Below are 13,155 nucleotides of genomic sequence, written 5' to 3'. Positions count from 1 at the left end.
TCTTTATTTTCATCCTGTTGATAAGGCAAACTTACTCTACACATATTTTGCTAATGTGAAAATTACAACTGAACCAGAGCTTCCTCTACATGGACCCGGCCCACTCCTAGATACATCAACTACATCTGAGTTAGATGATCTAACTATCACAGAACAAGAAGTAGCAGATTACTACGCCACCTGGACCTGATCACATCTCTCCTAGAGTATTAAAACCAGTATCATCGTCAATTAAAATACCACTAGCTACATGTAAGTTATTCAATCTTACACTTCAATATAACCCCAAACATTTGGAAATTAGCTATATATTCCAGTATATAAGAATAAGGGCGGTTCCCAAGATGCATCATGGAAATATAGACCCATATCCATATACCCATAACAAGTATAATATGAAAAGTAATGAGAAAAATTCTTCACAATTTTGTAATTGATAAAAACTTCTTATTTATGCATCAGTCTGGATTTCAGCCTGGTGACTCAACTGTCAACCAGCTAATAGATTTATATCATACAATTGCTTCAAACTTTGATAAAGATATAGAAATGAGATTTATTTTTGTGACGTTTCAAAAGCTTTTGATAAAGTATGGCATAAAGGTGCTTTACACAAGCTATATGCTTATTGAATATCTAATGATATTTGTCCAGTGGGTTGAGCAGTATCTTACAGACAGAAAACAAAAGGCAGTTATTGATGGATTTTCTTCCCTTACTGAAAAAACAAGTGCAGGGGTGCCCCAAGGCTCTGTCATCGGCCCTTTCTTATTCCTATTGTAATATAGCTAATACTCTTACTAATGATATAAGGCTGTTTGCAGATGACACTTCTATATGCTATCATTGAAAATGACTTATTTAGCAAACATCCTCCTTAATTAGTAACTTACAGCTTATAGAAAACTGGGAACATCATTGGGCAGTGGACTTTAACGCTGTTAAAACTTTTCAAGAAAAATATTCAGTTTCCCTATAGACAGTGTAACATTTGGCAATCAGGGTCCTGTAATTATTTCATCAACAATCCACACACATTTTGGTGTTAAACTTCATTCAGATGCAACTTAGAGTACACATATCTGAACAATTCCTGGAAATGCATCTTCTTGACTGAAATTAATAACAATGTTAAAGTCACGGTAAACAGCAAAGCACATACTGTCTATTTTTCTTTTATTCGTCCCCTATTAGAATATGCTGATGTTGTTTAGGACAGCTGTACCGATAAAGACGCCTAACAACTAGAAGACATACAAATATAGAAACTGCTAGAATAATTACTGGCTTAAGATACAATTCTTCTCGTTCATGTCTATATGAAGAACTGAGGTGGGATCTTCTTAGTGCTCGACGAAAAAATTACAAACTAGTATTATTCTTTGAAATAATAAATGGCTACTCGCCTCAATATTTTGCAGATCTTTTAGAACCCTATATCCCAAAACATCACTCATACAATCTTAGAAATGTCAAGAAGTCGATCCTTTAAGATTCATCGGATTAAAACAGTCACGTATTTGGAAAGCTTTCTTCCTTCTACGGTACAATTATTTAATAATCTTCCAGTGAACATTAAATTTTTTACCAATGTTTCAAAAAATGAAATTAAAAAAAAAACTTTTTTTATAGGAGTAGTGTTGACTTTTTTAATGTTGGTGATATAAAGTATGATATTATACATTGTCAGCTAAGAAATAAAGCCTGTAATTCGAACTCTGGTCCCCCCCCCCCCAACACTTTTCAGATTCTTCCAGATGTAATAATTGCGACACTGTGAGGATGTCCTGTTTATAAATGATAATTATAGACATGATATAAAAACAACAGGCCATGTAGCAAGTCTGAAACTGACTGTCAATGACGATGGAATTCTAATTTTTAAAATCATTTAAATTGATTAACACAAAATTTGCACACACCACTTTACATGCATTATTTCGTTTTTATTGGGGGTAGGGGTGGGGCGGGTCCTTGGTAACCATCTCTGTATCGTCACTATACACTCGATCAGTTGCATTACCCCCACCTCCACCCCATCCTCAGTTACATGTAAATAAAAATTTAAAACACGACTGTCACAATAGAATTCATTTTTGAGATGCTCTACAATATAATTAAAATTAGTAGAGGAGCGGATATACAAGTCTAATTTTAATTAGATTGAGATGCTCTACTGCTTTGGTTAGCTATTACTATGATATGCTCTTCTTGAGAAAGAAGTTAGATTTAAAAAGCAACAATTAAATTCTTCTCCTCCATATGTTTAAAATCAGTTTCCATAGTAGGTTTTAGTTAGCGTAAACCAATACAAGCACCAATACCCCACGATAGACTACTAGTATGCTTGAGAATTATATAATGTTTTTAATGATAATATATGTAACGATGTTTTCAGAGAAGATCCCTATAGTGATAAATGCACAGATTTACTTTTAAATCACTTGAATATGTAGAATGTAATTACGACCTCCCCATTGGGAGATATCAATTAAGACATCGATCAACTGGTGCCAGGTGCCACATTACAGCGATCAACATGTGCCCGACGCCACATTACAGCAATCAACAGGTGCCCAGCGCCACATTACAGCGATCAGCAGGTGCCTGGCGCAACTTTACGGCGATCAACAGGTGCCCAGCGCCACATTCAAGTTTAAAATCTGCAGACCTGTTTTGGAGCTGTACTGAACGCTACTGGGCAGTGTTTTTTATTCTCGGGAATTGATCGAGATGGTCAGCCTCGGTTTCGGAATAATACATAGAAAATAATAAACTTATGGATGGAAAGAGAAGGATACTATTATGCACAGTAATGTTTTTAATTCATTCGGTGGAAAATACATTAGTAGCATTGGGATGTACATAGTGAAGAAAAAAATCCTGCGAAAAAGTCCCCCCGCCCGATTTTGTTTTCGCCCGTTTTTGTATATGTATGTGTATATATCTTTTCACATACATACACTGTTTGTATGATACATCAATATTCATACATCATATTTATAGCAGATCGTGTTTTGAGAGAGAGAGAGAGAGAGAGAGAGAGAGAGAGAGAGAGAGAGAGTTACATGTACCTGAGGTTGAGTTATATTCTTCCCCTGCGTGTAATCCTACCTTAAAACAGACAGAAAAAAGGAAATTAATGAATACCGGTCGTGGTCGACATAACTGCTAAATACAGCCCTGTCTTTGGCAAATCCTTTTAGAACACATCAAATTCAAATATCGTATTTGATGAAAATAGGAAGTCATCCAGAATAATAATTTGAAATTGAAACTTTAAAATATACTTTATTTAGAGATAAAATCGCAATTTCAATCATTAAGTCACACGGGGGGAAAGTGGATCAGAAGCCAAATTTTGACTCGGGTTCGGAATGTGAAAAATCATGTGATGCGAAGTCACAACTTTCATTTCAGACTGCTTCGACGATGGATCTGAGAGGAATTCGGGGACTTGTCTGTTTCTTTCAGATCATAGTCTGTCTTATTTACCGATCTTCGGGTGAGGGAAAGTTAGTCATGGTTAATTTGGTAAGTTAATATTACTCTGTGCGCTGTGTATAATGCATGAATTCAACCTCGCCACACACCAGCCACACACACTGATACAGGGGCTCCTCGGTTGTCAGATATTGAAGTTTTGTATAATTTGTTCCCGAATAATGAATTTAATTTTTGTATTATTTGTTCCCGAATAATGAATTATATAAAAAAAAAGGTGTATTATGTGTACATTAAAAATCTTATTTTAATGTACACATGATACACCTAGCGGTTTTAAAACATCGGGGGGAAAAAAAGCGATTTTGGTGGTGAATTTTATTTATATAATTTATTATTCGGACACAAATAATGCAAAACTTCAATATTTGACAACCAAGCCTCTGTGCCTCACCAGGGCAGTGCTGGCGCTAGGTTACAGAATAATTTCGGTTTGGCTGAATATTTGGACTGACACCTTCACTGAATCTCAAATTAATAGTGATAAAGAGTTATTTTAACAATGACACTTGACACTTATCTGAAACGGACAGCAGTGTCACCTAAGTGCACATTATTTGCTAGATGGTAACAGGATGTTTCGCCTCAAAAGACGTTTCGCCTTGAGACATTTCACACTGAGACGGTTCGCTCCTATGTGCAATGCGAAACGTCCCATGCATTTTCCGATTACTTCGAAACGTTTTGTGATGATTTCTTGTCACATTTGAATCAAAATTATGCATGTATATCCAGTGGTGGATTTAGGGGGGTATATTTAAGGAAATCATGGTCCTTTGATTGGAAAAAAATTGTAATCAATAATCTTATAATTTATATTCGATAAATTTTGATTTATATTCGATAATCTTGATCAATAAAATGAACAAGATCATTGAATATAAAGCAAAGTTTATTAAAAATAAATAACAAGGTTTATCACATATAAATCAAAATTTTCGCATATGAATATCAAGATTATCGAATACAGTCAAAACTGCCATAGCGACCCACTGTATTGAGCAGCTCGCTTTCGTATGTGACCGTAAAAAGTTCTCCCCAAGGCGTAACCCTAAATATTATACCTGTATTAAACGACCACTTGTCTGACGCGACCAATGACCAAGGTTTTTACAACCATTTCGTGTAATTTCACGAAATTTTACCTTTATTCGTCCCATGCAACGTCTGTACATTTTTCAATGTGATTTCTACTTTCGATTTCAGTTGAGCATGCATGACTATTCTTTAATTTATCACCCCTAACACTTTCGTTTTAAAATGCACAGGTTCGGCAGTGATATTGTTTAGTCGGCCCCATGAATCAATTATTATACCCAAGCTGTCAACATGCAGGGTCGTGTGTGGTTAATTAATAAAATCCGAGTTGTTGTTTATTTAACAAAATCAAGGATCAGGAAAGCAAGGCTGGTATGTTTGAAGGTGTGAATTTTGGCAAACTTTAGGAAGTTCGGCACGGGGTAGATTAGAAATGTAACAATGACAAGTACATGTACTAAACAAATCATGTGTTTACTGCACACCTATAGCCTAGATTCTTAATCATTATTTATTTTATTGATAGGATTCATAAATTGATGTTAAATTAATTTTATTTCATTCTTATTACAGTTTGAAATCAATCTTAATTAAGTTTTGAAGCTACATGTACACTTTGTCTAGAGATAAAAGCAGGAATAAGTCTTATTGAGGTTTTGAAGCTGCACCATCTATGTCTAGAGATAAAACGTGTAGGTGATTTTTCACATTTCAGAAGCTCTTTCCATCTCTGTGCAGAGTCAAGCTGATACACATGTCGCTCACATTATACTGTTTTCCCTACATAATTTTACCAATTGTTCAGGGTAATGTGTGATAGATAAAAATGACAGTTTTATGTGTTGCCCCATATGCAGACATTATTAAAATCAAAGTACTGAGAGTACTGACATTGTTAAAATGATGCAAAACGTATGAGAAATGTTTGATGCTGTAATGTACTTACAGGTAATTTACAATGGATGTTGAAGAGTTTGAAGTTTATGTAGGATATTACAATATATCACATATATACAGAATTGTAAATCAAAATCAGAAAATGCAATTTTCCTTCAACAGCGTATACAACATTTCCCAAAAAACTAGTTAAAACGATATACTAGTATTCATAATAATTGTATGAAACTGTTTCTTTACAAAACTATTCAAAATTTCTGTAAAAAATTAAAAAAAGATATCGCATAATGATTGGATTGGATATTGTTTAACGTCCCTTTCGAGAATATTTCACTCATATGGAGACATCACCATTTCCGGTGAAGGGCCTGCAAAATTTAGGCCTATGCTCGGCGCTTATGGCCATTGAGCAGGGAGGGATCTTTATCGTGCCACACCTGCTGTGACACGGGACTTTGGTTTTTGCGATCTCATCCGAAGGACCGTCCCATTTAATCGCCTCTTATGACAAGCAAGGGGGTACTGAGGATCTATAGATGCTAACCCGGAAAGGATTCAATGAAAACAGAGTTATTGCCCTTGGATTCAATATATTGAAATACATTATTGATTATTTATATATAAATTAGATTTTTGAAATATATTATGCTTAACAAGGTTTTTTGCAATAACCATTAGAAAAGACTCTATCAAAATTTATGGTAATATCATGCATAAATTAAAATAAAATCATTGATTTTGTAAAACGTTCTGGCATCACAGGAGGGTGGAATTACTTTAAATACAACATAAGTGATCTTTAGAATAAAAGACCTGTTTTATACTGAAACAAAATTGCAAAATCATCTCATATATTTCATTCTCTGAAGATACATGTATTCTCCTGATTTGGGGGTGGGGGGGTGGGGGTAATAGCTAGTCTTTCTAGATGGATGTCAATTCATTCATTTTATTTGTGCACTTTTGTGAAATTTTACTTCCTGGTAAACAAACTGAATTACTTCATTATGTATCATAAACTGTGTTTAGAAACATACTGGTTTTGCTGGGCTTCTTAGTATCCAGCTTTTTTATACAGTGCTCCCTCGATATATTGCCCCCCCCCCCCCCCCCATTATAATGCTAATCCCGCTTATTGCCTGAAATCCTAAAGAACGGATTTCCCCCCATGTTCACACCCCCATTACAATGCAAACCCTGCATAATGCTATATGCCACTGATTTTCACAAACAAATGGTCAAATTTTATAGAGTTTACCCTCGATAATATTGCCAATTACCTAACACACATCTATTATTCAGTAATCACACCTGTACTTTGATAGTGGTGCTGTGAAGTGTGACAGTTTGGACAGGGTATTCAGGTGGCAGGCCGGGTTAATTACTAATAGTTAATTAATTGCAGAAATGAACTCGAGATAATTTAAATGTTAATGCAGAATGGAGTCCAAATAACTGTATGGTATTGAATTTCTATTGATTGCTCAGTGCATTGTCTGTAATGGCAAATGTGTTATAATGCCACCCCCGCTTTATTGCCCAAATTCGTCTTGAACAAAAGTTGGCAATATATTGAGGGAGCACTGTACATATTTCATTTTCAGAAATGACACAGAGGATTAAAATGAAATCTCTTTTGTTATATGATGATTAGTTTATAGAAAGAATCCCGTGGGGACCCAGGTTAAATAGGTCCTCAGTACCACTTGCTTGTCATAAGAGGCGACTAAATGGGACGGTCCTTCGGATGAGACCGCAAAAACCGGTGTCACAGCAGGTGTGGCACGATAAAGATCCCTCCCCGCTCAAAAACCGTAAGTGCCGAGCATAGGCCTAAATTTTGCAGCCCTTCACCGGCAGTGATGATGTCTCAATATGAGTGAGAGATTCTTGAGAGAGACGTTAAACAATATTTAATCAATCAAATAGAAAGATGATATACACTGTAGTATTCCAAATAACTAAGGGCTGTTCCAGAAATGATCAAATGGGGGGGGGGGGGGGGGGGGTGTCGGGCGGCAAATAATATTTTTTTGTGTGGGTGGTCGTATTTTTTCATGTTTTATTTGGTCCGTGGTTGGACTGTTAAAAAAATGTTTATTATGGATAGTGGGTAGTTTCTATTGTTTTTTAATTTTGTGCCACGTGGGTGTTGAGTTTTCAGAATATTTTTATTGTCGCTCTTGTCGTGTTGGTTACAAAACGTCGGAGGGAAAATTGAAAACGTGCTTTCGAAATCAGAAGTAACGTAGAACTATTTGAGTTAATTGTTGCTCTTTGTAGCGCATAACTTTCTATTTCCATTACGGCACTCTTCAAATTAGAGGCGCGTTTAGTAGGGTCCCTTGGGACGTGATGGCGGCGAACTCTGTAGATTATTACAGTTTACAGTGCATCGATCTTGGGAATATTTTGAAATCAATAGGTATTCCGTTTTTTAATAAGAATAGGCAAACCTTGGTTGATTTATGTGAGGGTACCGATGCGTTATATTTACATGTATCAGTCAGTGTGATGGTGATATAGAGGCCTCCATTAGAAGACGAACGATTCGTGGAAAAACATATCCATACCCATTTCATGATAATAGCATCGCTTGGACTCCCAATCTTTCCAACATTCCCGCCATAGATGCCTTTGATTGTTGATGTGACATCATTTCTTCAGAACTACTGTGATACAATGTCGCACAGGCATTACTGCGTTTTTTTTAAAATTAGATGGGTCATTGTAAAATGAGTTTTATCAATTTGATGGGTCATGGGGCAATTTTTTATTATTTTTCTTGTGGGTGCTTGGTATATACAAAAGGTGCCTCCCTACCCCCTACCCCCCCCCCCCCCCCCCCCCCATGTATTTATTTCTGGAATAATGTGATTTTGCATGAATATACATGCACGTGCATTTCAGTTTTTACAAAATAAACTTTAGAATCAGTCAAGTTTTCTGTTTGTCTGTAAAATTGTTTGTTACAGTAATGAAAATTATATTGTACACTTACTGTTTGATGTGGATCATAAAAAATATTGTCAATTTAATTGTATTTATATTATTATACCCCCCGCAACAAGTTGTAGGGGGGGGGGGGGTATACTGGAATCGGGTTGTCCGTCCGTCTGTAGACGCAATGGTTTCCGGACTCTAAAGCATTATCCTTTCCACCTACCATCACCATATCATATATATGGACTACCCATGGGATGAAGATGTTCCCTATCGATTTTGGGGTCAAAAGGTCAAAGGTCAAACGCACTGGACATCGAAGTATCAATATGGTTTCCGGGCTCTAAAGCGTTATCCATTCCACCTACAGTCACCATATCGTACATATGGACTACCCATGGGATGAAGATGTTCCCTATCGATTTTGGGGTCAAAAGGTCAAAGGTCAAGCGCACTGGACATCGAAGTAGCAATATGGTTTCCGGGCTCTAAAGCGTTATCCTTTCCACCTATAGTCACCATATCGTACATATGGACTACCCATGGGATGAAGATGTTCCCTATCGATTTTGGGGTCAAAAGGTCAAAGGTCACGTGCACTGGACATCGAAGTAGCAATATGGTTTCCATTTAAATTCTTTAATGGCTTTTTTCATCGCATGGAGATGCTGTGTTCCTAGATACCTTTTGGATCATAATACTGAAGTTTTACCTATTACCAACACCCTTTGGGAGATTGGGGTAAGCGGGGGGTATTCTTAGTGAGCATTGCTCACAGTACCTCTTGTTCAACCATGCAACATAAATCATTGAAAATATATGACTGGCATTAGGCCAATTCAACTTACATGTAATTAGTAGATTATCATCCGGGGTCACAAAAAATATGGGGCGGGTAGGAGGATTTTATTTTTTTATTTTATTTCCCAAGAAAAAAAAATTAAATAATGATAAAAGGCATCACCCAAAGTGTTAATCAAGTTAACATTCAAAGAATCCTTGGTAGAAGATATAAAACCAACATTTCGTGACTTTTATCATTTACTCATGTCACTGAGAAGCAAGTTTGTTTCAAATCGTAATTTTTGCGAAAATAACAAAAAATCGGGGTGGGGCCTTTTTTGAGGGACGGTGGGGTAATAATCTATCAATTAATTTTAATTGGCCTTATTATCAATTACATTGTAGCAGCTAGCATAAAGAAGAAAAATTTCACATAGATAATGTCAATGAAACTTGGTATAGCCTAATATCATTTGTAATGCTTGCATGAAAGTAGGACATACAGGACAAATTCATGTTTTTATTTATAATGATAAATATTTGATGTCAAATATGTTTACTCACTCAATTTATATTGCATTTATTTCCAATGAAAAAACCATATAGATAATGAACAATCTTTCCCATGAACTATGTTGTATGAAGTCAGTCTTATAAACAGATGGGGAAAAAGCTGTTGACTTTAGTGAATAAGATGATTATATCAAGATTTAATGGATAAAATATTTACATGTAGCATATGGAGTATGTATATACATATTAACAAGATCTGAGGAACTAATAACTTGGTATATGTTTAAGTTGATCATGTGGGCAATTCACATTGCTTTTTAATAGGTCACTTAGCTGAGTGACTCATTGACTGGTGGCCTATTGCTATCTGTTTTCATTTGCCATCGATTGTGAGACGTGTGTTGGTTGTAAACTTTCGAACATTTTCATCTTCTTCTCTTTAGCGGCTGAACCAATTCTAACCAATTTTGGTATATAACACCCATCATTGGTAAAGAGGAACAAAAAATAATGTGAATTTCATGGACCCTAGCTGCTTCCCTAAACCATCAACATTAATGCAATCTTCAAAAATCTTCTTTACTCCTGCATGGACATCAAGCAGTCATATTGTTTGCATGATTAAAATAAGAATGACTCAGCCCTCTACCAAACCCTGGATTTATGGTTCATTAGGCCCAAGGGTAGGACCAAGTTGGTCATTATATTGAAAATATGCTATATCTTAGAAAAACTTCTTTACTTTTGGACATCAAGGAGGCAAAATGTTTGCATGATTACATGTATAATGAGTGCTCAAGGCTCTACCAAAATTTTGAAATTTGATCCTGACCCCTGGGTTTAGGGTCCAGACTGGCCCAGTTTGGGGCTAAGTAAGTGATATATTGAAAGTGCATTATATCTTCAATAGTACTTCTGCACATGAAAGTGGTAAACTATTTGCATAATTATGATCTACTAGAATTGAGAAATTACACTAATTTCTTGCCTGATCTTGCAAGTATTTGTTAATATTCATAATTTGTTTGTATCATTGAACCTTACTGGTGGTTGTATCACTCTTGGATAGTGCAGTAGTGATCATTGTGTTTCTGTGGAAGTCTTACACAATTTCAGATATACACGTATGTACGTAAATTATTTTTGATCTCTGTCAGTGTTTTGCGCATCATTTATGTCATTAATTCATATTGTACAGAGTCTAATTTTTTGTGTATTGATTTATTGTATGGTAATTTGTCATTCACTTTTGTACACTAATTTATTGTACACTAATTTGTTGTACACTAATTTATTATGCGCTAATTTGTCATACATTTATTATTGTACACTTTCAGGTTTATCGTCATGGTGACCGGTCCCCTGTCATAATATTTCCTAAAGATTCTCACCAGGTTGAAGACTGGCCGAATGGGCTGGGTTGGCTCTCAAAGGTACATAGCATTCACTTTAAATGATGAATCAGATATTAAATGTGAAAATTTTACAAACTTATAAATCTATCTCACACCACGCTGTATATATGTGTGTGTCCTGAATATCAGAAAATATGCCCACCCAAGGTCATAGCATGGTAAAGTTGAAGTAGTTTGTATGGTCATTGCATGGCAAAGTGGACAGACTTTGTGGTCATTGCACAGTAAAGTGGACGGAGGTTATGTGGTCATTGCACGGTAAAATGGACTTAATTGGTGTGGTCTGCTTCCTCCCATCAACCTTGAATTGGCATATGCCTCAATATCAAATCAAGAACCGACCTTTTTAGCTTACCTGAGCTGAAAGCTTAAGTGAGCTTTTTTTGATGACCTTTGGCATGCCGTCTGTCAATCTGTCTGTAAACTTTTCACATTTTCATCTCCAGAACCGCATAGTCAATTTCATTGAAACTTGGCACAAATGGTCCTTAAGTAAAGGAGATTCAATGAGGGATCATGCTTCCTTCAAAAGGGAGATAAAGAAAAGGCAAAAAACTGATTTTAATGTATCGTATTACGGCTCTGAACTTTGAATTTTCTTGGATTTACAGTGACTTTTGTAAAAAAAAAAAAAAAAAAAAAAAAAAAAAGAACCATTGTTATCAGTACAGCATGGATTATACAGTTTTTGTATTCAAGGACATTGTTTGAATCTCTGGTGGAAAGACCTCTAATTGTTCGCGAACAATTAGGATTACTAGTTCTCTATTTTGTATGTAGACAGGAATGAGGCAGCATCAGAAATTGGGCCAGTGGCTGGGGAATCGCTATAGGATGGATAATACATTACTGAATGCTTCCTATCGTCATAACGAGGTAATCTGTAAATGAAGTAATTTATAAACAAGGAAATCTATAAACAGTGTAATCTATAACAAGGAAATTTATGAAAATGTTATGAGAGATTTACAAGTCATGCATGTTACAGCATGCTCAACAATTGTATTGTATGCTGTGAACTAAAAAAATTTCCTGGGAGCTGTAGTTTTCATCGCTTTCATGGTATGTAAATCATCTAGAAATTCAATTCCTCATCGAGGAAGCTATGGTACTGTAAAGAATGACAACTTTTCAATGACAAAATGTTGTATAGAGGATTCGTAAAGAATGACAACTCTCCAGTGACAAAATGTCATACTGAAGTTCAAAACTCCTTGTACAAATGCTATGATTAATTGCTATTGTGTATGGAGTTTTTAATAGTGTTACAGTATAGTTACATATGTAATGTGGAGTTACGAGTTGTATTATATGGTGTAGTTACATGTAATATTGAGTTACTAGTGGTGTTATGGTATAGTTACAAGTAATCTTGAGTTTCTAGTGGTGTTATGGTGTAGTTACATGTAATCTTGAGTTACTAGTGGTGTTATAGTATAGTTACATGTAATCTTGAGTTACTAGTTATGTTACATTATAGTTACATGTAATCTTGAGTTACTAGTGGTGTTATGGTTTAGTTACATGTAATCTTGAGTTACTAGTGGTGTTATAGTATAGTTACATGTAATATTGAGTTACTAGTGTTGGTATGGTATAGTTACATGAAATATTGAGTCACTAGTGGTGTTATGGTATAGTTACATGTAATATTGAGTTACTAGTGATGTTATAGTATAGTTACATGTAATATTGAGTTACTAGTGGTGTTATGGTATAGTTACAAGTAATCTTGAGTTTCTAGTGGTGTTATGGTGTAGTTACATGTAATCTTGAGTTACTAGTGGTGTTATAGTATAGTTACATGTAATATTGAGTTACTAGTGTTGGTATGGTATAGTTACATGAAATATTGAGTCACTAGTGGTGTTATGGTATAGTTACATGTAATATTGAGTTACTAGTGATGTTATAGTATAGTTACATGTAATATTGAGTTACTAGTGGTGTTATGGTATAGTTGCAAGTAATCTTGAGTTTCTAGTGGTGTTATGGTGTAGTTACATGTAATATTGAGTTACTAGTGGTGTTATGGTATAGTTACAAGTAATCTTGAGTTACT

The 13,155-nt window shown here is 35.4% G+C and overlaps 1 protein-coding gene across 1 annotated transcript in view; it reads left to right on the top strand.

The window, feature by feature from the left end:
- The first annotated feature begins 3,386 nt into the window (after window positions 1-3,386).
- The window catches only part of LOC125665701 (lysosomal acid phosphatase-like), a 28,643-nt gene continuing 18,874 nt past the window's right edge, over window positions 3,387-13,155 (top strand). The window contains exons 1-3 of the mRNA XM_048898486.2: window positions 3,387-3,534; window positions 11,016-11,111; window positions 11,874-11,969. Coding sequence (XP_048754443.2) covers window positions 3,433-3,534; window positions 11,016-11,111; window positions 11,874-11,969 — 294 coding nt within the window. The 5' untranslated portion in view covers window positions 3,387-3,432. The remainder of the gene's footprint in view (window positions 3,535-11,015; window positions 11,112-11,873; window positions 11,970-13,155) is intronic.

Source organism: Ostrea edulis, chromosome 10, assembly GCF_947568905.1.
Source record: "Ostrea edulis chromosome 10, xbOstEdul1.1, whole genome shotgun sequence".
Taxonomy (NCBI): Eukaryota; Metazoa; Mollusca; class Bivalvia; order Ostreida; family Ostreidae; genus Ostrea; species Ostrea edulis.
Note: the sequence above shows the minus strand (reverse complement) of the source record. Positions and strands in the feature narration are given on the sequence as shown.